Source organism: Podarcis raffonei, chromosome 1 (assembly GCF_027172205.1).
Source record: "Podarcis raffonei isolate rPodRaf1 chromosome 1, rPodRaf1.pri, whole genome shotgun sequence".
In the NCBI taxonomy this organism is placed as follows: Eukaryota; Metazoa; Chordata; class Lepidosauria; order Squamata; family Lacertidae; genus Podarcis; species Podarcis raffonei.
In genome coordinates this window covers 79,477,394-79,501,072 of record NC_070602.1, presented here as the reverse complement: position 1 = coordinate 79,501,072, position 23,679 = coordinate 79,477,394, and the positions used below count along the sequence as shown (strand labels likewise).

General features: G+C 45.1%; 1 protein-coding gene across 2 annotated transcripts; it reads left to right on the top strand.

The window, feature by feature from the left end:
- The first annotated feature begins 1,670 nt into the window (after nt 1-1,670).
- On the top strand, nt 1,671-23,229 carry LOC128417614 (eosinophil peroxidase-like). 2 transcript variants are annotated; one of them, XM_053396533.1, is made up of 17 exons: nt 1,675-1,848; nt 4,556-4,655; nt 5,220-5,313; nt 5,472-5,647; nt 5,740-5,872; nt 7,582-7,711; nt 8,165-8,371; nt 9,103-9,463; nt 10,259-10,419; nt 12,611-12,869; nt 14,144-14,314; nt 14,459-14,696; nt 16,897-17,108; nt 17,778-17,942; nt 18,992-19,123; nt 20,148-20,244; nt 21,907-23,229. In XM_053396533.1, exons 2-17 carry the CDS (start codon nt 4,586-4,588, stop codon nt 21,998-22,000), a joined length of 2,700 nt encoding a protein of 899 aa, XP_053252508.1. In that variant the 5' UTR covers nt 1,675-1,848; nt 4,556-4,585; the 3' UTR covers nt 22,001-23,229. The 2 variants fall into 2 exon arrangements, with proteins under 2 accessions (XP_053252519.1, XP_053252508.1); XM_053396544.1 differs by lacking the exon at nt 14,144-14,314 and having other exon boundaries at nt 1,671-1,848.
- The last annotated feature ends 450 nt before the right edge of the window (nt 23,230-23,679 follow it).

The window sequence follows — 23,679 nt, the reverse complement described above, 5'->3', positions numbered from 1 at the left end:
CCCCAGAAAATAAACTGCCGCAGGGGCCACATTAAACCAACCGGTGTTCCTGATTAGGCCCCCGGGCCTGACTTTGAACATGCCTGGTAAATAATGAAAGTGCCCGATGTACTTCTGGGTGTCTCCCCTGCCAGGTAAGTATGTGCCCGATGTACTTCTGTGGGAAGGAAATTCCACAGCTCCAGAGTTTGGGCCACCCCCCCCCAAAAAAACCCCACGTCTGAGGATAGTGGAGCTACCAAGAGAGCCCCTTGTGCTGATCTTAGAGGCTGTAGGGTACAGAAACCATGCCTTCTTTTGCATGAGACCATTTTAGTTCCCACACTAGCCCCCAGTGCCTTGCCTTGAGCTAAGGCTGGCTGCAAAACCACCCTGCCCACTAATATCACTGCAGCATCAGGAACAGGAGCAGATGAAGATGCCTGCTGAATACTTTTGCAAGGAAAAAAAATCAGTTTGGGGAAAGAGTGGAGCAATTCATCTGAGCATAATACCTGTGTTTGGCTTCCTGATTGAGAAAGATGTGCCAATGGGCCTTTACCCTTTAATCTGGATCCAGTCCACATATTTTGGGCTTGCTTTATCTTTCAAACATGCCGTTACTCATGGAGCTGTCCACACTTGTAAATAATCACCCAATCTTTTGGCTTCAAGGCTTTCCTCTGAGGTATCTTCTCGAACTGAGCACTGTATTGCAAACATTATTCCGGTTTCTGAATTTTCCAGCACCCCAGCTGGCATTTTGCTGATCTCCACTCCTAGCCAGGCTGCACCTCAGATTCTTGTAGCATAAAAACCAATTTCTGGTTAGCATTATTAAGTGCAAGAACTGCCTAGTGCCAACTTTTGAGCCCTCTGGGGTGTCACTGTATGGCCTGGGCAGCTGGGGGGAGTTATGCTGGGGGCACTAAGCTATATAAGAACATTAAAAAGAGCTCTCCTGGATAAGACCAAAAGCCAGCATCCTTTCCCATGGGCATCCAGATGGCCACTGTGAGAACAGGATGCTGGCTTTTGGTCTTATCCAGGAGAGCTCTTTTTGGATAAGACCAAAAGCCAGCATCCTGTTCTCACAGTGGCCATCTGGATGCCCATGGGAAATTTGGAAGCAGAACCTGAGTGTGTGCAATCCTCTGTTGTCATCCATACTTAAGGATGAGACCTAATGTGTTTAGGAAACAATACGGTGGTACCTCAGGTTACAGACGCTTCAGGTTACAAGCTCCGCTAACACAGAAATAGTACCTCGGGTTAAGAACTTGGCTTCAGAATGAGAACAGAAATCGCACGGCGGCAGCGCGAGGCCCCATTAGCTAAAGTGGTACCTCAGGTTAAGAATGGACCTCCAGAACGAATTAAGTTCTTAACACGAGGTACCACTGTAATTGTTTGCCTTTGTGTTGGCTAAAGCTCCCCCTGCTGGCTGACTAAGGGCACTGCAAAAATAGCATTGGATGCACAGAGGTCCTCTTCCATTTGATCACAGCAACTGTGTTAAAAAGTGTTCTACATTTTCCAAATATGAAGCTGTTTTCTGGACCTCCTGTTTTAACTTGAATTGTTTTATCCTATCTCCAAAGAGATGATCTTTGTTTTCCAGAGAGAGAGAGAGAGAGAGAGAGAAGACCATATCAAGAAGATAAAATATCCTCATGCTCTGTAAAACTAATTAGGTTTCTTTGAAGTTACCTTGAAAGGGCTTTGTTCTGGCAAGGTGATAATAACATTCTGGAAATGCCTCCTTAGAAGCCAGCAAATAAAAGGAAGGCGGCTGGAGAAAAGACTCAAACCTTGCAAGGCCTTTGGGGGGCTTTGGGGGACATATGGACGATAGGACACCAAGCAGTGGTAAGTCCAGGGGCTTCATTGGGGTGGCCCCCCAGAAGCCTGACTAACTATAGGGTGAGAGCACCCACATTTGTTATATGCAGAAATTATGCCTCCTTTCCATGGACACAATAGTGTGTGCTAGGAATCTTAATATTTATGCTTGGAGGGGAAATTGGGGTGGGATCTGCTGGCTTCATCTCTGACCTCTGTGCATTGATCCTTACTTCAAGGGACTAAACACTCTCAACCAACCATTTGTACTCTCAGTTTTTGCAGGGTACAGTTTGGTTGGGACTTCTGCAAAGAAAGCTGCACATGTGTACATTTCAGCTCACAAAGACTCCTAAGTGTGGGCAGTCCGTGCGCTGCAAAAACGGAAGATACAGATGTCAATGCATGTGGAGGTGCCCCTGGGTCTGCTTCTGTGCAGAGGTTATGATCAGTGTGTGCCACAAAATTCTATACACACTGCTGTACACCTCTCCACACATGGGCCAGCTGGACAGGGGCAGAGGTGGAAATAATTGGGTGGATCTGTTCTGTGTGTTGGGGAAAGCTGTACCTTTTGAATTTCTGCCTGTACGGTTCTTTAAAGGCTGCATTTTATTGTAACCTCCCTTCCCTACCAGCCTGATCTGTATTTTGTCAGCATTGCATATAATACCGATCCAGCCCAGATTACTCAGTTCATGGTCCTTTTATTTGTTCTTTTGGTATAGATTATATTGCTTCTTGGTTGAGGACATTCATTTGTATTTTTCTGCCCCTGATCTTTCACCTTCAGCCCCTCGCAGCCTTCCTGCATGTCTGCTGTTTGTTTCCTTTGGGTAAGGTCACCCAAAGTAAAGTGTCCAGAGCGAGTATGACTTTAATAGTTGTGCAGAAGCGGGAATAGTAGCAGGTGTAGCTTTGCCATGCTGAAATGCCTTCTGCTGCACAAGTGGGAAGGGTGCAAGAGCCCTGTCCTCTTTGTTACATTTAATACGCATGGCTTCTCCGCAAAGGAATCCTGGGAACTGTAGTTTGTTAAAGGATGCTGGGAATTGCAGCTAAGCTATGTGCTTTAAATGTGTGGGGTGGATGTGGACACCTCATTATCTGTGCACTATCTCAGTCTTTATTTAGCTAAAGTTTCTTATTCTGCCTTCTGTTCCTGCTTTCTCTGTATCCTGGTATTTCTGTTTCTTCCTCCTCTCCTGCTGGAATTGTGGGTGCGCTTTAAAAAAAATATTATTCCCTTTCTTTTCTTAGCTCATGCAGAGCTTCTGCGTGTGCAGTCTGTATCCCGCCTTTATGGAAGGTATAACATCTCTTGGGTGCTGCTTATTAAATTGCAAGTTTCAAGACCAGGTCATTTAAAATATAAAATAAAATAAAATGCAGTACCCTAATTTCCATATGTGCTTAATTAATTATTCCTACTAGTGCTGTTAACTTTTTAAACTGCTCCTGTGCTTTCAACAGTGGTTTGATCTGCACACACTGGCGGGTGAATAATGCTTCTCTGTGCTGTGTTCAGCTGCTGATTTCTGGAGCTGACATTCCTCTCTAAAGGCACAAGTGCAGGAGGCCTAACTGGGTTTTTTTTTTTGTTGGGTCACTTGGCAACCTTAGTTCCCACTAATAAACCAGGCTTCTAGGAGAATAAATAGGTTGACTGACTGCCATTTACTGCCTGTTCTTTGGAAAACCTGTCTGCAATGAATGTTATGTAAAGATTATCATATCTCTCAAGCAAATAGGAACCCTTTCTGATAGTAGGTAGTGGACACATAGCCCTCCTGTTGCCTTTGCCCCAACAGCTGATTTTGCTTCCTCAGCTTACCTGCTAATCTCTTCTTTTTCAACTGAAAGCAGGTGATGACAGGGACCGTCACTGATAAAGGGCTGGATATTTGGGCAACTTCATAAGGGTGATGCAATGAAATCTATTCCATCAAAATCAGATGGCCTTGCACTTCAAAGAGTGATGTGTGCAGATCTCTGAATCCACTCTCCTTAACGCAATCTGACCTAGCAAATTACACAGGAGAGAACAGATAAGAAAACTGTTACAGAGAGTGAAACCAGGACCACAAATGGATATGGAAAGGTTACAGGGAGAGAAAAGCAGGGGCACAAGCAGTTCAGGAAGGCTGTGCACACAACCATACATTTAAAGCAGCAGGCAGGGATGTCGCCATATTTCCTTTCTCTAATCAGATCCCTTCTTCCTCTCTGGAGGGTGGAGCTGGGAGGCAGAAGGAGAGTCAGGCTGCTCATCTTTTCTCTGATCCCCTGCTGAGGATAAGGCATATCACTTGCCAGCTGCTAACAAACTTTTTCCCAGAGTGCTCTTAGGCAGAAAGCCTACTGATCAGTTTCTGTCCTTAGGCTGTGTGAGCACATTACTGGCTTAAAACTATTTTTTGCAGTTCAGATCGAAGCTAGTTTGGGAGAGAAATGCATCAAAATGAAGTATTTCATAAGAAACAGTAGGGTAGACATGTATGGATTGTGGCTCATGTTTTTTCCACACAGCAATGAGAGCACACTGGAGGGCATACACCTGCATGTGGATCTTTCGATGACATATATTGATTTTTACTTACTTATTTCCATCTATGCATAATGTTTAAGTTTTAAATCATCTACATAAACACCAATTTTATCTGAAAGGGGGTTGCTGATAATTTATTCACAGCACTGTAGCAATTATTAATCCGTGTATGTGTTCAATCCTCAGCACTCTGTGGCGGCTTTTCCAACCCAAGTGATGCTCCCTGGACTTGTGCCAATTGTGGTCATATCCCTATTCAGCACTCATGCCAATCTGGCCCATGCAGGTAACCTATACTGTGCACTTTCAGCTCTAATCGGTTATAGTTTTCAGTATACTGTAAAGCCGTCAGAAGCAAAATTACAAAACTATCAAATAAAATCCTTTCCATTTTTTAAGACCAGTCCCAAAAAGCAGAAATCAGGAATGGGTACCAGTCAAATGCTCCCAGAGCTTAGATGTAAACAAAAGGTCAAATGCAGATGGTTAAAATCCATTGGGATTGAGAGGCTCAAGTAATTGTTAAAAGCTCAGTGGAATAATAAAGTTATTTTCAGTAGTCATCTGAAAATGGTGAGAGAAGAAGCAGTCTGCAAACTCACCAGTCGCACTTCAGTTTGGGATGGGATACAAAGCAGAGGTTCATGAGATGATCTCTTAAGCTGGGCAGAGGCATATGAAAGAAAGCAGCTCTGCAGGTATCCTGACCCCTGGCCATCAAGGGCTTTAAATGTAATCATAAGCACCTTGATTTGGGCCTAGAAACAAATAGGTTTGTATTGGGCCATGGAAACCAATGTGGACCCTTGTACTTCTTTTCATTCTGGGACTACTATTTTCCCTCACTCAGAAAATGACAGCAAACCTGAAAGGCCATTGGTGAAAGAGGCCCTGGCACAGGCAAAGCAGCTGGTCTCCTTGGCGTATCAGCGCTCTAGAAGCAGGTATGAATTTCCAGGTGATGCAGGTGGCAGAGAGCATCTTTCTTTCCCTACTTGTCATGCTCTCTGCTCCTGCCCCCCCCAGCTGTGCCTACACCCCAGGCCTTGTGGGGGTTTCTGGTCTTCTTTGTTCAGCCATGCCTCATTCTGTGAAATCCTAGAGGGAAAGCAGTGCTGACCAAGGGATCCCTCAGTGCCAGCGACCTGCTGAGCCTGTTCAAGCACCCCGAGGCAGAGACCAACACGGCGGTTCATGCGGCTGAGCTGATGGACACAACAGTGGAGCTCATTCGGCAGCTTGTGTACACGCGGGAGAAGCGTTATGCCAACATGTCAGGTGTGTCTTGCAACCACCACCCAGGCCGCAAAGTACCAGTCTTCACCTCCTGACCTTCTTGAGAATCTTCTTTCTCCCCTTTCTTCTGCAAGGAGTCTTAAGCGGCCATGATCTCTCCACCTTGGCAGAAGTAACTGGCTGTGCTGCTCAACTGCGGCCCATCAAGTGCTCAGACACCTGTTTGACTGAAAAGTACAGATCCATAGATGGGACATGCAACAACAGGTAATTCTGCTGGCCCAGTCCTTAGGCCTGCAATCTGCAAAAGCACTGGCCATATTATTAAATGCAAAATTGCACTTTTCAAAATACCCTTTGACCCACTACTAATTTCAAGTAACTCTTGAAGACCTTTTTAAGCCAGGAGGCCTCTTCAGTTGCTTCATTTTTTTCAGGACAAGCCTGTCTTTTTTATGACCCTTTTGTGTTGTTTTTATGACATTTTATGTTTTATTGTACTTGTAAATGTTGCTGTGTTTTGTTGCTGATGATTTATATGACAGGGCAGTCTATAATTTTTTTTAATAAATAACATAAACTGTGAAGAAAGTCAGCTATATTTAGCTGCACCTTTTTTGCAACAGGTCTTGCAGGTAGTAGGGAAAATCATAGAGATGATTTCACACTCCCCACTTTCTGCTGATAGTAGGATGTTCCCCCAGGGCATTTTTACAGAGTCACCTTTTCTTTTGAAAACAGAATACTGGGGATTCCTGATTTTTATTTTTTGTAATTCTTGTTTGTATGCAAATACAGAGAGAGCGATTCCAGAAAACTTTTTTTCATTCTGACGTGCTTGCATGAAGTTTGCTGGGAAGTTAAACAACCCTGTGCGAATACTGCTGTAAGACATGGGATACAGCAGTTGAACACACAATCCACAGAAGACCTCCAAAGGAATCATTTTGTTTTTGATCCATAGGCCCCACATCTAGCATACACAGAGCAAACGGTAGCCAGGCTGGAATCAGCTAAATACTGCCATACGCTATAAAACAATCAAGAAAGGTAGAGGAGGAAGAATGGGGAAAGGCAGAGAAAACAATGATGTCGCCAGCAGAACCCTTAACATATCTATTTTTGTTTCATAACAATTTAAAACACCAACTGTGGGGAATTGTCCCTTTGCCAAATAGAAGCAAAAAATATCTGTATATTTTACCATCTTTATCTAACTCACCAATCTCAGCCCAGCCCTTCCTTTTAAAGTTGTCCTTTAACAATTTCAACCCTCCATAAAATTTCATCTTTATTTTGAACATGGCTAGTAATCTTTTATATATATTTAGTCATGTACTCATGAGGAATTATACCTCCATAAACATCATAACATACCATAAACATCAATCATACCTCCATAAAACTAAATAGCAGTATATTGAAATAAAGGTCATATACAGTGCTAAACCAATACTGAATGTTGTTTTTTTAATAATAAACCAAGTTTTAAAACCGCACAAAAATCTGCTCACAAACCTCCCCAACACACAGTACAAACGACTCCCATGGTTGTCCTAGGCTACGCATCAATACACCACAGAAAGCTGCCTGTTTGCTGTTATTTAGGAAATCCTCTGTATCAAAGAAAGCGTCCCCTGTGCTTCTTTAGTTTGCACAGATGCGGTAGTAAAATGCTTCCACTTGGTAAATCCTCTGGTGAGTAGGAGATATCTTGGTTGAAGTTTTCCCACTGAAACAAAAACTTGCAGATACAGAATAGGCATACCCAGGGAAAGGCTGACATCTTTTTCTCCCTAATATCTATTGCTTTCGATGAGCCAGTGTTTTGGATATGGAAGACCATACAGTTGTGATTCCCTCACCTGCAATCTCAAGCATTATAATTCAGGAGCCGTTTCCCCTCTCCACCTTCTACTTATGTGAGCCCACTTGCCCATTTTCTGCAGTTTATGAGATTTCATTCTCCCTTGCAGGAAGAACCCACTTTGGGGAGCAGCAAACACAGCCTACACCCGCTGGTTGCCCGCAGACTATGAGGATGGCTTCTCTGCACCCAAAGGATGGAATCAAACCAAGACCTATAACGGCTTCTCATTGCCTTTGGTATGCAGTAGCAGGCAAGACTTCGAATCTCTTATGAATGGAGATGGCAGAGTTCACACAGGGTTTATAAGACAACTACAAAGCTTTCCTTCTTAGCTTGCTTTAAAATAAATGTTAAGATGTTAAAAAAAAGCACCCTTTGGTTTGCATGACATGCCAACATTACTGGGTCTTTACACAGAAATGTTGGAAAGTGTATCTGTGAAGGCATGAAAGAGTGAGGAGCACGTGACATTTTCATAGTTTCCCATGGACAAGTTAGACACTCCATGGCAATTGCAAATTCCATGTCTCGTAATACTGTCAAAAAATACACACTCAAAATGTAACTTTTTAGAATTTCCACGAAGAGCATGACTAGTTTGGACTGTGTTTCCACAGAAAGTAGAAAAATATACTGCGTTATTCACAAAGACCAACAGTGTTCATATTTGAAATGAATTGTTCTTCCAGGTGCGCCAGGTGTCCCATGAAATCCTGCATACACGGAATGAGAACATCTCCCTGGATAGCTCCTACACCCACATGCTGGTGGAGTGGGGCCAGTGGATTGATCACGACATGGATCTCACCCCCCAGAGTGCCAGCACTGTTTCTTTCACGGACGGAGCAGACTGCTCCCATGGTTGCATCAACCGGAATCCGTGCTTCCCCATCCAGGTAAAGACACCGATGAACAACCAAAAACTTAGGAAGAAGAAAACTCACCGTAGTCCTCCTAATAGTAAGGACCATCACCTTTACCTTTTACCAAAATGTGAAGTAGAGCTGGTTTATATATGTCACAACCCCCATGAGAGTGTTTCAGAAGTACATGGATTCACAAATACTTTCCCCCACTGTCATATCCAGACAGGTCCACAGGGCTTGCTTATAGAGCTTTTTAAAATACAAAACCAGACGTGAAATCTGTACAATGTAATTCATTCCATGAGGTGACTTTACAGCCACGTTGAGCATGAAAGCAAAAAAAATGAGGCCTACCATTTTGAAATTAATCCATCCATTGCTAGGTCCTTTTTTAAAAAAGCTCAGAGTGCACACCAGTTAAGATCATTTATATATGCTAATACATATGCAGAGATGCCAATTTCAGCTTGCTGTCTTTCAGCAAGAAGGCAAAGTTTAAGAAATAAATAATGAAGGAATAGTTTTTAAAGGCTAGGAAAGGGCAGTAGATTTTGGGGGCTCAGATTCCCCTGGGTCACTCTGTAGCTATGTCCCTGTCTCGGGGTGCAGTATGGCATGGGGGAGAACCACCTCTGTCTTTAGACTCTGGTTCTGTGTGGGAAGCTGTGGAAACTCAATAAAGAATGTGAGCTCTCCATTCTTCCTGGCCGCCTGTCAATAAGACCCAGGGCTTCTTGACCACTCTGCTTCTCCTGTGCCAGATCCCTGCTGGCGACCTCCGTCTGGGTGGGGGAACAATGAAGTGCATGCCTTTCATCCGCTCTTCGCCAGCTTGTGGCAGTGGACAATCCAGCTTCCTTCAGGGGCAGCTGCAGCCCCGGGAGCAGCTGAACAGCCTCACCTCCTTTGTGGACGGCAGCATGATCTATGGCAGCACGGCTTCGCTGGCCAGGAAGCTCCGCAACTTCACCCAGGCACTGGGGCTTCTGGCCGTCAACCAGGAGTTCTCCGACGGTGGCCTTCCACTCCTGCCCTTTGCTGAGAAGAAATCCCCAAACCCTTGTGCCTTGACGCGGGACTCCTGCCTTGCCAATGCGTCTGACGTGCCCTGCTTTGTGGCAGGTAAGAGGAAGGCTTCTCAGTTATTGAGAATACAGCTGGAATGGGGGACCTGTGGCCCTGCAGGCATGGACGGACTCCAGCTCCTAGCATATTTGTCTGTTGGCCATGCTGACTGGGGACTCATGGGAGCTGGAGTCCAACAACATCTGGAATGCGCAGGCTCCCATTTCTGCTGAACAGTGTGGCCAGATGAAAAGGAAGAGCGGACTTTCGTTTCTTTAACAGAGGTGATTTTTTATCACAGGCAGCCCCTGCTCAGCCCTGCAAGACAAGATGCCAAAATGCCCTCTTCTGTGCAGCCCCGTTCTCCTTTGCAGTGGGTCTCCTAGCTTTGCACAGGAGTCCCCTGAATGTGTGCACGGCTTTTCAGGATTAATGGGATCTGCTTTGTCTGACTTGTGGTTTAACAAGTCCAATAGCACCACCTATAGGCTGTAGGGTTCTCCCCCTCCCTAACTGACTTGTGTGCTTGGTCCATATATGGGAGCTTCGTGGGTGAGTTTTCAGAGGGATACCAGTCCTGTTGGATGCTGGGAACAAGGTGAAAAGGGACTGGGGAGATGGGTGGCTTCTACCTCAAGGTATCAGGGGAAAACATCTGGAGCCAAAATTCCATCAGTGGGACCTCCACTGATGGAAGTGAATGGTGAAAATACTAAAACAGGGCTACCACCACCCAAAACATGTATGTAACATCTCTCCCCCCCCCCCCCCCTTTGCAGGCTGCTTAAAGCCTGCCAAAGGCTGTGTAGCGTCTGTCTCATTAACTGTGTGCATTGGTCTCTTCCTTGCCAGGAGACTCGCGGTCCAATGAACATTTAGGCCTTCAAGTCCTGCACACAGTGTTCCTGAGGGAGAGCAACAGGATCGCTACCACCCTCCACCAGCTCAACCCCCAGTGGAGTGGGGAAATTCTGTATCAGGAGACTCGCAAAGTCATTGGGGCCTACCTCCAGGTGAGGGCCTCAGGCATGTCGTTGCTTAGTTCCTTCAACAGAGGGCTGGATACAATTCCCATTGAGGGGCAGATTATACATAACATCCAGATTGTATGTATGTATGTATGTATGTATGTATGTATTATTATTATTATTATTATTATTATTATTATTATTATTATTATTATACCGCCCTATACCCGAAGGTCTCAGGGCCATTCACAGAAAAGATTTGCTGGTTAATAGGGCCTTTCCCTTGGTCCTCATTTATATCCATTCAGCTGTCAACAGCTTCTATGGCATCACAAGTGGTCCACAGTCATCCTAAGCACATTTGCCAAGTAGAATGTTTCTGGGTAAACAGTCATAAAATCACACAGCATAACAATTTTGTATCTGTGTTTTGCAACACAGGCTAGCATGTGCACTTGATTTTTAAAAAATAATTATGTCCCAGTTTCTATCCAAAATTACAATTTTTATGCATGCAGATAAATGATCGGTAAGTAAATGCAAGATGATTGATTTTCAATGCGTATGCTGAATCAGTGATCAATTCCCACTGAGTTCAATGGATTTTAGGCTATGCTCCTATTTGTTTACTTGGAACAAAATCCTTCAAACTACTTGAAAAGTATGTGTAGATCTGCCGTGGAAAACGGCAGTCGTGTTTGGGGACTAGAAGGGTTGGGCTATAATGAGGGCCCCTCCCTCCAACTCTATGGTTCTACAGTGTAATGCACCACAGTTGCTGTGATGTCAGGACATGACTAAATTTTACTAGATATTATGGGGAAGATGGAGGGGATCTAAACATGCAGCTGGTGTTTTCTACAGCAGCTTTGCATTCTGTGTCACAGCTTGGCTCTGAATACGCTGCTATTGCCAATCACTCACACGCTGCTCCACCTTGCTTGCTTTGCGGAACCTGCTCTTATGTCAGATAAGAGCCGATAATTCTGAAAACACTCAACAAGCCATGTTAATGCAGGCGGATATGTTTGCACAAGAGGCACTCTAATCTTACCAGGCTTCTTGTGAAGAAATGCAAGAACCACAAAATTAACACCAGGGTCAAAGTGCAGCTGGCAGTGAAATAGAAAAACTCTTTAACTTGCAGAACACTGATCTCCCTCCTGGGACTCAAGCTCCCTTCTAGAGCGTCTGCAAGGGATGGAAAGGGGGAGATATCCCATTCAAGTCTTTTCTCTGAGGCATGGTTCAGTTTCACCAGATATAAAAGTTCCTGAGAAGAAACGCTGACATTATTAGAAATTTTGTTCTCATAAATCCAGATGGTTTTTTACAAATTCATTTTTAAAAGGTCATCAATATTATGCTATCCTAATAGGCAATGAAGCACCTGACACCAGTTTGGCTGACCCAGTGTGGTGGCACAGAATATTCAGAGACATCCCAATTGTTTAGAGAACAGAACTCACAGAATATTTTTGCAGTCTCAGAGGAAAGGGAATGTTATTTTAGCATGTTTATCCTCACAGCCAACCTGTGAGATGGATGAACATGAAAGCTACTGCCTGGGAATAAGCCACCAGTGAGCTTCATGGTTGAGTCTCTTGCGTGCATCCCAACACTTTTATCTATTGCACTGCAGTGGTTGAGGCCCAATGAGCAATTTCTTCCCAACAAATCTGTATCTTCCATGGTACAATTCGGTGACTGAGCTGCCATTTTGACTGCTTCTCTCCACTTTAGCCTGAGCACAAATGAAATAATGCTTTTCATTTGTTGCTCCTGTTGCACATCTCCATGGTTCCCCGCTTGACTGAGATTCCTCCTCTGGCAACCATGCATCCAGTGAGTAGCAGTGGCACTGCTCAGGAAGGGACTCAAAATGGAGGCACACAACCATTTTACCTCAGAATGCACTTGTTGTGTGGTGAAATTCTCTTTACTACTCGGCAGGATAATGCAGCCAGCCAGTTACCATGTATGCTATAGGTTACATATATGTAAATTAGGAAATTAGCCGTTCATAAATGGCCATCTCTAATGGAAGAGCAAGGCTCTTTTCCTCTTACCTTCTCCAGGTGGTGTGCTCTCACCTTGTTTTTCAGTGTTCATATCTACTGGACTTAGCCTGGTACAAAGCAGATAGAAATAGCATCCATTGGTTTCACTAGATGCTCAATCAAGCCCACTGAACTCAAGTATATTTCTCCTTTTTATGTTTGTTCACTTGATGTAGATTATAAACTGGAGGGATTATGTCCCAAAGATCCTTGGCCCAGAAGCCACTGAGGCCTACCTTCCTCCATACTCTGGTTACGACGAGTCTGTTGACCCCCGTATCTCCAATGTCTTTGCCACAGCTGCATTTCGCTTTGCCCACGTCACCATCAATCCTTTCCTCTCCCGTCTGGATGAAAACTTTGAGGAGAATGCCAATCACCCCAGCATATCTCTTCATCAGTCATTCTTCTCCCCATGGAGGATCATTGAGGAAGGTACAGAACTGGCAACACATGAGATGGGAGTGGGTGGAAAGGGCATGTTGTCTTTGGTGACATCATTTATCAGGTTACACAGTGTTAGTCCCATTGAACCCAGATCTGCCCCAGAGACCAGCAATGTTTAGGGCAAGGGTGGGAAACCTGTGGCCCTCCAGATGTTTTCCCAATTCTCATCAGCCACAGTCAGCATGGCCAGTGGTCAGGGATGTTGGGAGATGAAATCCAGCAACATCTGGAGGACCAATGGTTCCCCATTCCTCATCTAAGAACTATTGTACTCAGATTGTGCTATGTAAATCATGTTTTTGAGTGTCTGAATTCCAGAAGTGTGGCTGCCTTATTAATCCGTTGCAGCAAAATCAACTAGAAGCTCCTGCAGTAGGTCCTTAATATTTTTATTGTGGCTTGAGCCTATAGCAGACTTCATTGAATGTATGCGATAAAACAAGTCTAGGGAAGCCTGTCACAATGCATTTAGGGGGCCTTGAGACCCTCCTGGTGACAGGAATCTTGTAAGGGAGTGACAAGGCTGTCATAGGGTTACCACCTTTATTCATTCTAAAAACAGCCTGAAACAATATGTTATTTAAATAAAGTGTCTGTACTTTTTCTTTTTCTTTTTAAGCCTCTGCTGTTGTTGAGGAATTTGAGGGAATGTGAGACTGAGTGGCATCCTTTACATATGGCCAGGAATGGTCCTGTGGAGAGCAGTGAGAGAGAATTGTTTGCAGGGTTACAACATTCAGAGATGCTGGAAGGAAATGTGCACCATTTCTGTTAGGCTTAAAAATCCCCAGGGTTTCTGCTTATAGACATTCCACCTCTGAGTTATGTGAATATAGTCAGCCGCAGGGTTCAACCTACGGTGCTTTGTCATGTCAGTTGAGTGCAGCTTGTTTCTGTGCCTCCCTGGGCCTTGTGGGAGGAGGCCACCTTTCAGCCATCCTGTGGCCCCACCCCATATTGCCATTGCTTGTCCTAGAAACTGGGGCAAATGTAACACAGACAAGGGGAGGAGCTTCAGGGTTTAACACATGAAAAGGGCCCTTGCTAAGCTGATCGGCACAAATGCTTTGTCCACAAAACACCTGCATATTGTGTCTGGTGCTGAGAAGGCTGTGCACATGGATTATTAATAACAGTGTTTTCTACTGAATCATCTGCTTCAGTATGCCAAATAGTGTGTGAGAAGTTGCCCTAGAGCTTTGCCATAAAGACCGAATGCTGGTTTGTTTTCGCTGGCTTTGAAGTTCTGTCACAAACTTTAGGAGGGATCGATCCAATCCTACGTGGAGAGATCTTCACCCTTGCAAAGCTCCAGACAGCTACTCAGATGATGCCAGAGGAGCTGACAGAAAAGCTGTTTCATCCCAAGAAGGCCCTGTCCCTTGACCTGGCAGCTCTGAACCTGCAAAGAGGCCGGGACCACGGACTGCTAGGTGTGTAACACTGCTGCAGGGGTAGAGGCAGGTGAGAGAGAAAAAGAGAGAGAGAGAGAGAGGTCATCAGAAGCAGAGGGCACCTCCCTCTAGAACTAACACTTGATGTTCTCTTCAAATGCCATTTTCTGGTGCTCCCTGCAGGTTACAACTCCTGGAGGAGGTTCTGCGGTCTCCCAGAGGCCCACACTTTCTCTGACTTGCAGCATATCCTCAACAGCAGCTACCTGGCTCACAAACTACTCAAGCTGTATGGGACGCCTGAGAACATTGATGTCTGGATCGGGGCCATCGCAGAACCTCTCCTACCTAGTGCCCGAGTGGGGGAACTGCTTGCCTGCTTGCTGGGAAGGCAGTTCCAGGCCCTGCGAGATGGTGACAGGTAGGGAATCTTTGAGGAATGTAGTCTTTGCAAATTCCGAGATAGAAACTTGTCTGACCTGTACCTCCCAGACTAACGTGCAGGTCAGAACTTTGTTATCTGCTTACTGTGGCACTCATCAGTTGTTTTGACACCATTGTCAGCTATAAGGGTCAAAGTAAGTTAGAAATGCATGCTCAAGTGTGGGCTTTCGTTTACAAAAAGCCACAGAATAATGAGGAAATGAAATGGAAAGGATTTATGGGTGAACACATGTGGAAGTGACATGGATCAGAAACAGACTGATTCCTAGTTATTCCTAGCAAATGAAAACGAAAGATACAATCACTGAATAATGTAACCCCCACCCCACATGTTCAGTGCAAATTAACAAGCACAGGAAGGGCGGTAGCCAACCATATCAGCACCACAGCAGGTAGTACAGGCTTAAAGTTCAGCCTACATGAACAGAAAATAAATAGATCCTTACCCTCAATGAGCTTACAATTTAAAACCTGCAGAAGGATGAAGGGTTCTTTGTTGTTTAGTCGTGTCTGACTCTTTGTGACCCCGTGGACCAGAGCACGCCAGGCACTCCTGTCTTCCACTGCCTCCTGCAGTTTGGTCAAACTCATGCTGGTAGCTTCGAGAACACTGTCCAACCATCTCATCCTCTATCGTCCCCTTCTCCTTGTGCCCTCCATCTTTCCCAACATCAGAGGTTTTTTTCCAGGGAGTCTTCTCTTCTCATGAGGTGGCCAAAGTATTGGAGCCTCAGCTTCAGGATCTGTCCTTCCAGTGAGCACTCGGAGCTGATTTCCTTAAGAATGGATAGGTTTGATCTTCTTGCAGTCCATGGGACTCTCAAGAGTCTCCTCCAGCACCACAATTCAAAAGCATCAATTCTTCGGCGATCAGCCTTCTTTACTGGGAAAACCATAGCTTTAACTATACGGGCCTTTGCTGGCAAGGTGATGTCTCTGCTTTTTAAGATGCTGTTTAGGTTTGTCATTGCTTTTCTCCCAAGAAGCAGGTGTCTTTTAATTTTGTGACTGCAGTCACCTTCTGCAGTGATCATAGAGCCCAAGAAAGTAAAATCTCTCACTGCCTCCATTTCTTCCCCTTCTATTTGCCAGGAGGTGATGGGACCAGTGGCCATGATCTTAGTTTTTTTTGATGTTGAGCTTCAGACCATATTTTGCGCTCTCCTCTTTCACCCTCATTAAAAGGTTCTTTAATTCCTCCTCACTTTCTGCCATCAAGGTTGTGTCATCTGCATATCTGAGGTTGTTGATATTTCTTCCGGCAATCTTAATTCCAGTTTGGGATTCATCCAGCCCAGCCTTTCGCATGATGAATTCTACATATAAGTTAAATAAGCAGGGAGACAATATACAGCCTTGCCGTACTCCTTTCCCAATTTTGAACCAGTCAGTTGTTCCATATCCAGTTCTAACTGTAGCTTCTTGTCCCACATAGAGATTTCTGAGGAGACGGATGAGGTGATCAGGCACTCCCATTTCTTTAAGAACTTGCCATAGTGTGCTGTGGTCGACACAGTCAAATGCTTTTGCATAGTCAATGAAGCAGAAGTAGATTTTTTCTGGAACTCTCTAGCTTTCTCCATAATTCAGCGCATGTTTGCAATTTGGTCTCTGGTTCCTCTGCCGCTTTGAAATCCAGCTTGCACTTCTGGGAGTTCTCGGTCCACATACTGCTTGAGCCTGCCTTGTAGAATTTTAAGCATAACCTTGCTGGCGTGTGAAATGAGTGCAATTGCGCGGTAGTTGGAGCATTCTTTGGCACTGCCCTTCTTTGGGATTGGGATGTAGACTGATCTTCTCCAATCCTCTGGCCACTGCTGAGGTTTCCAAACTTGTGGCATATTGTGAGAAGTACAAAACTAGACTGGAGATTGTGAGAGGTGTGGGATATATGCTTGGAGTTAATGGGTTTGTTGCTGGACTGGTTTGCTGCCTGGTCCTGGCAGACCATTCCACAAATAGGGTTCACTGTGGCATTAACACCATCTACACAATCCACATGACTGACTTCTCGATTTCAAACTTGGGGCAGGGTGCAGGGTGAGGGAAAGATTCCTTCCTATACATTTCCTTATCTTCTGGCTACACTCAATAGCACGAAGCACTGCAGGAAATAAATGAATTCAGCCAGATAAGGTATTCATGAACAGGCTTTTGCTCCCCCTTTTCTTTTGCAGGTTCTGGTGGGAGAATGAAGGAGTGTTCACCCCTCGCCAGAGGGAAGAACTAGCAAAGGTGACTTTGTTCCGGATCCTCTGCGACAACACCCACCTCCACCACCTCCCTGCGGACGTCTTCTCAACCAGTCACTTCCCAAGTGACTTTGTGTCTTGCAAGAGCTCCCAGATTCCAAGGGTGGACCTGGCCGCATGGAGGGAAGATTCAGCAGGTAGAACCTGGAGTGCCCACAACACAGAACACAGTTCACAGAGGGTTTGAAAGCCTGTTCTCAGCCACCTTCAGGAGTCTCAGGGATGGGAGGAGGGTGTATAACTTATATATATATATTGCATGCTTTCCTTTATGTAAACTGCTGTAGGATTATTATTTTTTACGGAAGGGTGGTACTCACCATGTTGTTACAGTACGTGCCACACTTTTTAACATTTGAAAAAATAAAATGTGCCAGTACTGCATACACTTGAGTACCCCCAGAAAAAGCACTGATAATAAATGTAAATTTATTACAGTTAGTACCTTTATAATAAAGCTAGTAATAAATTTCTAATACATCTGCCACAGCCCAGACGTTTGTCACTGTGCCTGTGTAAACAGTAACTTGGGAAAGCTGCGTTTTGAAAAATTGTTAATTTCACACATAGGCAGTCATTATCTGTTGTGTTCTGTGTGTTCACAGCCAACTATGCACACACTGCCCTGCCCTATCCAGAAGAAGTCCTCTCTTTGTTTTTCCCTTCTCCTCCCCTCCTGCAATATTCACTCATTCCCATTTGGGAACATGGAACATTAAGAAGCCTGCATCTGGGAATTGTGCAGCTTTCAAACTGGTGCATTTCCTAGGAAGTCCTTCTGCTGTGTTCTTCTTCTCTCTCCACAGACACACCTTGTGGGCCAGTCCCTCTGGTTGAAGGAGCCCACTACGTCCAGTGTAAAGCCTCGGTGTTCTTTGAGTGTTGGCCTGGCTACATTCGGGAGGGTCCTTCCTCTATAACCTGCAAAGTTGAGGACAGAGAGTGGAGCACTGTGTTGCCTGTTTGCCGAGGTAAGACCGACCACAATAAGAGCCTTGTATGTATAAAGTATGTCCTGCTTTCTTTTTTTAAAACAATGACGCCACCCCTCTTCAGCCTCACTCCTTGCCACTTTTTACCTCATGCCCCTTTCCCACTTTTATTTACAGCTTTGCTATCCCCTTCCCACCTAGATGTGTGACATACATTGCAGGCAGATTTCTTGTCAAGTCTGTATGGATACACTTGTAAGACTTGGCCTTACAAGTGTATCCATACACATGCTTGGCTTGCGCCTCTGACGCTTGTGTGTTGCGGTGGTGGTTACAGAAACTGCTGTCCAATTCCTCCAGATCACACTGCTATTCACGCCCAGATCAAGAGACCCAATGCCTTGTTGCATTTAAGAGGCCCTATAGCAATGCTTTTAAAAAGTGTAATATTCTGTTATTATTAGCCAATTATGTGAAACTTGAACTTTAGTATTTTGTGTGTGCTTAGAGGCCCCCTAGTAATCTGAGGCCCTAAACAGTGGCTTACTTAGTTTGTGTATCAATCCAGCACTGCAACTGTGAAAAGGAGCATCTCCACCCCCATTGTTCAGCCCGGACACTAAGGTCCAGCTCCAAGGGCCTTCAGGCAGTTCCCTCACTGTGAGAAGTGAGGTTACAGGGAACCAGGCAGAGGGCTTTCTCAGTAGTGGTGCCCGCCCTGTGGAACGCCCTCCCATCAGAAGTCAAGGAAATAAAGAACTATCTGACTTTAGACATCTGAAGGCAACCCTGTTTAGGGAAGTTTTTAGTGTTTGATGTTTTATCGTATTTTTAATAATCTGTTGGGAGCCACACAATAAATTATTATTATTATTATTATTATTATTATTATTATTATTAAGTACAGAAGTCTATCTTTGATGAGAGTCCCAAATAAGGAGGCTCTAGAGATGCTAGTCCTATGTCAGGAAATCAGGAACTTTGGACATTTTCTTCCCGTGAGTTTCATTTTCTTCATTGATGCTGCAGGGACTGCTCAAAGCATTTCCTTTCTTTCTCTTTGCCCCCCCCTCTTCTTGTCACTTTAGACATTGATGAATGTGAGCACAGCCAAGAGAATCCTTGCCCCTCTCTGCAGATTTGCGTGAACATACCTGGGAGCTTCAAATGTGCCTGTCAGGGCTCCTTGATTCCGTCTCAGGATGGCACCACCTTCATTGGTAGGTTGGGTCGAGGGACAAGGCTGTGAGGAAGCCGGAAGGTCTAGCAAAGCCCTTGACCTCATTTCCTCACTGGGAGAAGCCAATTGGAAGGGTTTGGGAGATGTCTGCATCCTTATTCAAGCTGCGTTTCTCCCTTATCTCATTGCTTTGATTGCTCAGAGCAATCTTATACTTGGAACTAAAAGAGTCATTCCTGGAGTCTTCCTCCATCATAGGGGTGGTAAACTGTAGGCCTGGGGGGGCAGCTTCTCTTTCTAGCCCTCAAGACTCTCCCCACACCACATGTCTCCCCTCGAACGCTGATAATGCCTTTTGCTTGTCTGAAGGATGGTATGCATTAGTGTGTGCAGAAGCAGGGGATTTTTTACTTTTGTTGTTCTGCCCACTTTTAAGAAGGTTAGATGGGGCTGCTGGATCAGACCAATGTCCCACCTAGTGCAGCATCCTGTTCTCACAGTGGCCAACCAGATGCCTTCGGGAAACCCACAAGCAGGACCTGAGCCCAAGAGCATCTCCTCTCCTGGCATTCAGAAGCATTCCTGCCTCCAACTGCGGAGGCCCAGCAGAGCCATCATGGTGCCAATAGCCCTCTCTCTTCCATGAATTTGTCTAATCTTGGTGACTATCGTTGCCTCCTGTGGGGAGTAGTTTAACTATGTGCTGCATGAATTAAGTACTTTTATCTTTCTCAAATCTTCCAACCTTCAGCCTCATTGGATGCCCATGAGTTCTAGTGTTATCCACTCTCTTCATGGCATGCATAATTCTATAAACTTCCGTCATGTCGCCTCTTGCTCACCTTTCCTCTAAACTAAAAAGTCCCAAACGCTGCAACCTTTCCTCACAAGGGGAGTCGCCCCATCCCCTTGGTCCTTTTGGTTGCCCTTTTCTGAACCTCTTTCAACTCTATAATATGCTTTTTGAGGTGAGGTGACCAGAACCGTACAGTTTTCCAAAGGCACCACAGGTTTTGCAAGGCACGTGAGATCTGCCCTAAAAGCGCTGCTGTTTTCTGTCCTAGGGGGCCAAGGAGTCACTGTTACTTCATTGGCTGCAGCTGCAGCTATTGTGGCCGGAGCTATTTCTCTCATCGCTGTAGCTGTGGCACTGCATAGAAGGTATGACTGAATTACACCTCTGGAAATGTTTTCTTCCTTTAAAAAAATGTATGTAGTCGCATTGGCCCACTTAGAGGAAAAAAGCCAAAGTGAAGTAATAGATTCAGTAGGACCAACTTGGTAATTTTTGGTTGGCCCTGTGAAGGTTTCTTGTGGCCTTTGGGTTTCTTGTCTTTTCAATTCTCTGCTCACATAACTTTTCCAAGTGACACAAATGGACCTCTGGCCTCTTCTGCTGTTTCAGGAAAGCACGAGGGGTTTGTGCTTCCCCTCTCCATGTGTTGGGGATGTACATTCTCCCTAGTTTAGATGAATCCTTCTTGAAGGCCAGGGAAGAGGATGGGAAAGTCATTGAATATTGCTGCAGCTGGCATGTACTTACATCCAATATTATTCTTGTTTTTCTCCATGCATGTCAGTGGAACTAAATTCCTAGTTACAGAAGTGTGTTTATATAGTGCAACCTGAGGTACAAAGCTATATGTCTGGTTGCCATCTGATTGCCACATCTCTCCTCCCCACACACACTTTGGTCACTTTTACTTAAAGAGGAGGGTTTTAAAAATCCCTGCTGCATCTCATTGGCTGTCTCCTGCAAAGAGGTAGGGAACCAGAGCACAATATAATCCACATCATGTGTCCTCAGATGTTTCTAGAGAGACACATGGAGATATAGGCTGACTTCTGTGTGGAACAACACCTGTATGTTTCTCCTAATATGGAGATGTTCACTCCTAAGAGCAAGAATGGAGTAAAGCAGCTGTGTGTGGAAATCCTTTGAATGGAACCTCAGAAAAACAAGTATTAAGACACATCACAGCTCATTCTTCACACATTTAAGTTGTGAAATGCAGAGTGGCTCACTATACAACTACAGCTATCCGGAGGTGGGGACTCCTATTGACATTTGCTGTTTATTTGGGTTTTTTTTTTACTATTTACAAAGAGCTTTACCACTGCAAAATGTTTTAGTTCTGTACATTTTGGATTAACTGCAAGTGTTCTCTTCTGAAATGCAGGGTTGCACTGCAGCTATAGGCTTGTTTGCCCCACCAAGTCAGTGGTGGGGCCCCTGTGGCTCTCCAAACATTGCCAAGCTGCAACTCCCATCACCCCTGACCATTAGTTATGCTGGTTGGGGCTGCTATGGGTTGGAAATCCAACACCTAGTGCCCTGCCTTAATAGCACAACTATGAAACGTACTGTTATGATTCTTAGTTTCCGCTTTGAAACATTAAGGGCCAAGCCCAACAGCCTATACCACCTTCAGCCCAGAGTGTGTTGTCCCATGCCTTTGCCTCTGTGTGCATTAGTGACACCCACATCTATTATCTCTCCATGCCAGCACTTACAGCAGGGGCAGGAAAGCTGTGATCCAACTCCCAAGAGCCCTAGCCAGCAGCCTGGAATGATGGGAGCTGGACTCCAGCAGCATCCCAAGGGCAACAGAGTCTGCACCTCTGACTCACAAGTGTGTCTTTCCTCCTTTGGTAAAGATCTCTTCTTTCACAACTTCCTGCAGACTGAGCTGCTCCAAATGTGTAGCTGATCCAAGAACTGAAGGTGGCCCCTGTTCTTTAGCCTCCAGCCCCATGCTGCTTGAAGAGCCTGCCCTGCCCCTTCAGCACTCATGACCATTTGTTTTGCTCTTTGCTTCCTAGGTGCTTCAGGAGCAAGGAGGAGGCCTCCCTTTCTAGAGATAGTCGCTGTCCCCAGGATTGTTCCAAAGAAGGCCAGAATCCTGACTCAAGTTAGCTCTCCCCAAGTTCTCTTCCAGGCCTTGCATCTCAGGAACCCAAACCACTGTGGCTCTGAATTAGTATTATTTTCAAGTTTAAAGATTTCTCAAATCATTCTTACCCAATAATTTCTAGAGAATGCCCTTCCTCCCCATCTTTCTAGAGAGTTGCAAAGAAGATTTGACCACTGAAGATTGGTCAAACTTAGGGGCTTCGCTGGGTGCTCTGGGCACAGCCCGTGGTGTGATTGGAGGAGGGGGAGGCAGGTAGCCCTCTCAGACTGGGCCTAGGGAGAAGCCTAAACTGGCAACACTTGATGATCCCTGCTCTAGTCTGCCTCTGAAGCACCACTCCAACTCTTAGGATTCTAACATAGCCTTTCAAAACAGTAAGGCAAAGAAAGCCTAATGGATTCCCAGCCAATAAAGGGACAGCCAGAGGTGGCAAGTTAGAAAATACCTGCAAATAGATTGGGGTCATATCAGGAGGGGGTTTTTTTATGAAAGGAAGCAATTTTCTCTCACCCAGACACGAGTTTGCTTATCCCCATCAGGGTTCCAATGCACATGCAGTAGAGTATGTCCACAAGGAAACTTGAAGCAGAAGAAATGGTTGGTGGGGAACTTGTGACATTCCCGATGCTGTTGGACTACCACTCCCATCATCCCTAACAGTTGGCCATACTGGTTGGGGCTGATGGGGGGTGAAGTCCGATGCTACCTGGAGAACCACATGTCCCATCTCAAGAGTTAAGCAGTGCCACATCTGTTGGTGCCATTCCTCTGTTCCAACACCTGAGACTACTTATTTTTATACTGTCAATGTTGCATTGCAAATGTCCATTCGTCTGCTTTGCCCCTTGGCTGCTTGTCGAGCCACGAAGAAGGCAAGACAGAAGTATCTGTGTTCGTTTGCCAGCTGGACCCAACAGGCTTTTGAAGTCTCAGCCTGAGCTTGGCAGTTCCTATCCTTGGTTAATTACCGCTTAATCTATTCAAGGCCCAGGTGGCAGGTAATCCTGACACAAACTGATGGCGATCCAAGCTTAGTGTGTGCTAGAGTTAATTCTGGGCACACCTCTTCCCTACAGGAAGCTAAAATCATCTCATACTTAAGAATTAATCTTCGTAGGGGTTGAGGAGAGAAATACAATGAACTCCGCTTTGAAAATGTCCTGTTTATTTTGCAGCTGGAATACATGCAGGCTTCAAAAGGAATAAAACAGCCCAAAGGCAATAAGAACCAGCCTCACTGTCAGTACTGCAGTCTATTTATTAAATAGAGATCAGTATATTTTATTAAAATATGAACATGTGAGTAAGGAGATAATAAAGCAGCCAAGAGAACAGCTCAGCAGTTGCCCCTTCCCGTAAGAGACAGGAAGCAAAACAGGTGCTTCCTCCAGCAGTTTGGAGAGAGTGGCTGTGAGTGGTGGATGAATTTAGAAAGCCAGGCTCTTCAATAAATTTATCATCATTGTTAGAATTGACGGGACTCCCACTTACAGCATCTGACCCATTAAACGGAGACCAAGGAGAGCCACGTGCAGACAACTTTGAGCTAGGTGGAGCACAGGCCAAACTCAATAGAAGGCAGCTTCCAATGTCATTACCTGCTTCCAGTAGAGCAGTGTCTGTTTATTGTAAGGAATTTCCAGACAGCACTCCTCATTTGCTGCAGCAAAAACCAGGGAGA

Coding starts and splice junctions, on each gene's coding strand:
- LOC128417614 (XM_053396533.1), top strand. CDS start 4,586: ATGCTCCCTGGACTTGTGCCAATTGTGGTCATATCCCTATTCAGCACT. Junction 5,873..7,581: donor GATGGGACATGCAACAACAG/GTAATTCTGCTG, acceptor TCTCCCTTGCAG/GAAGAACCCACTTTGGGGAG. Junction 14,315..14,458: donor CCGGGACCACGGACTGCTAG/GTGTGTAACACT, acceptor TGCTCCCTGCAG/GTTACAACTCCTGGAGGAGG.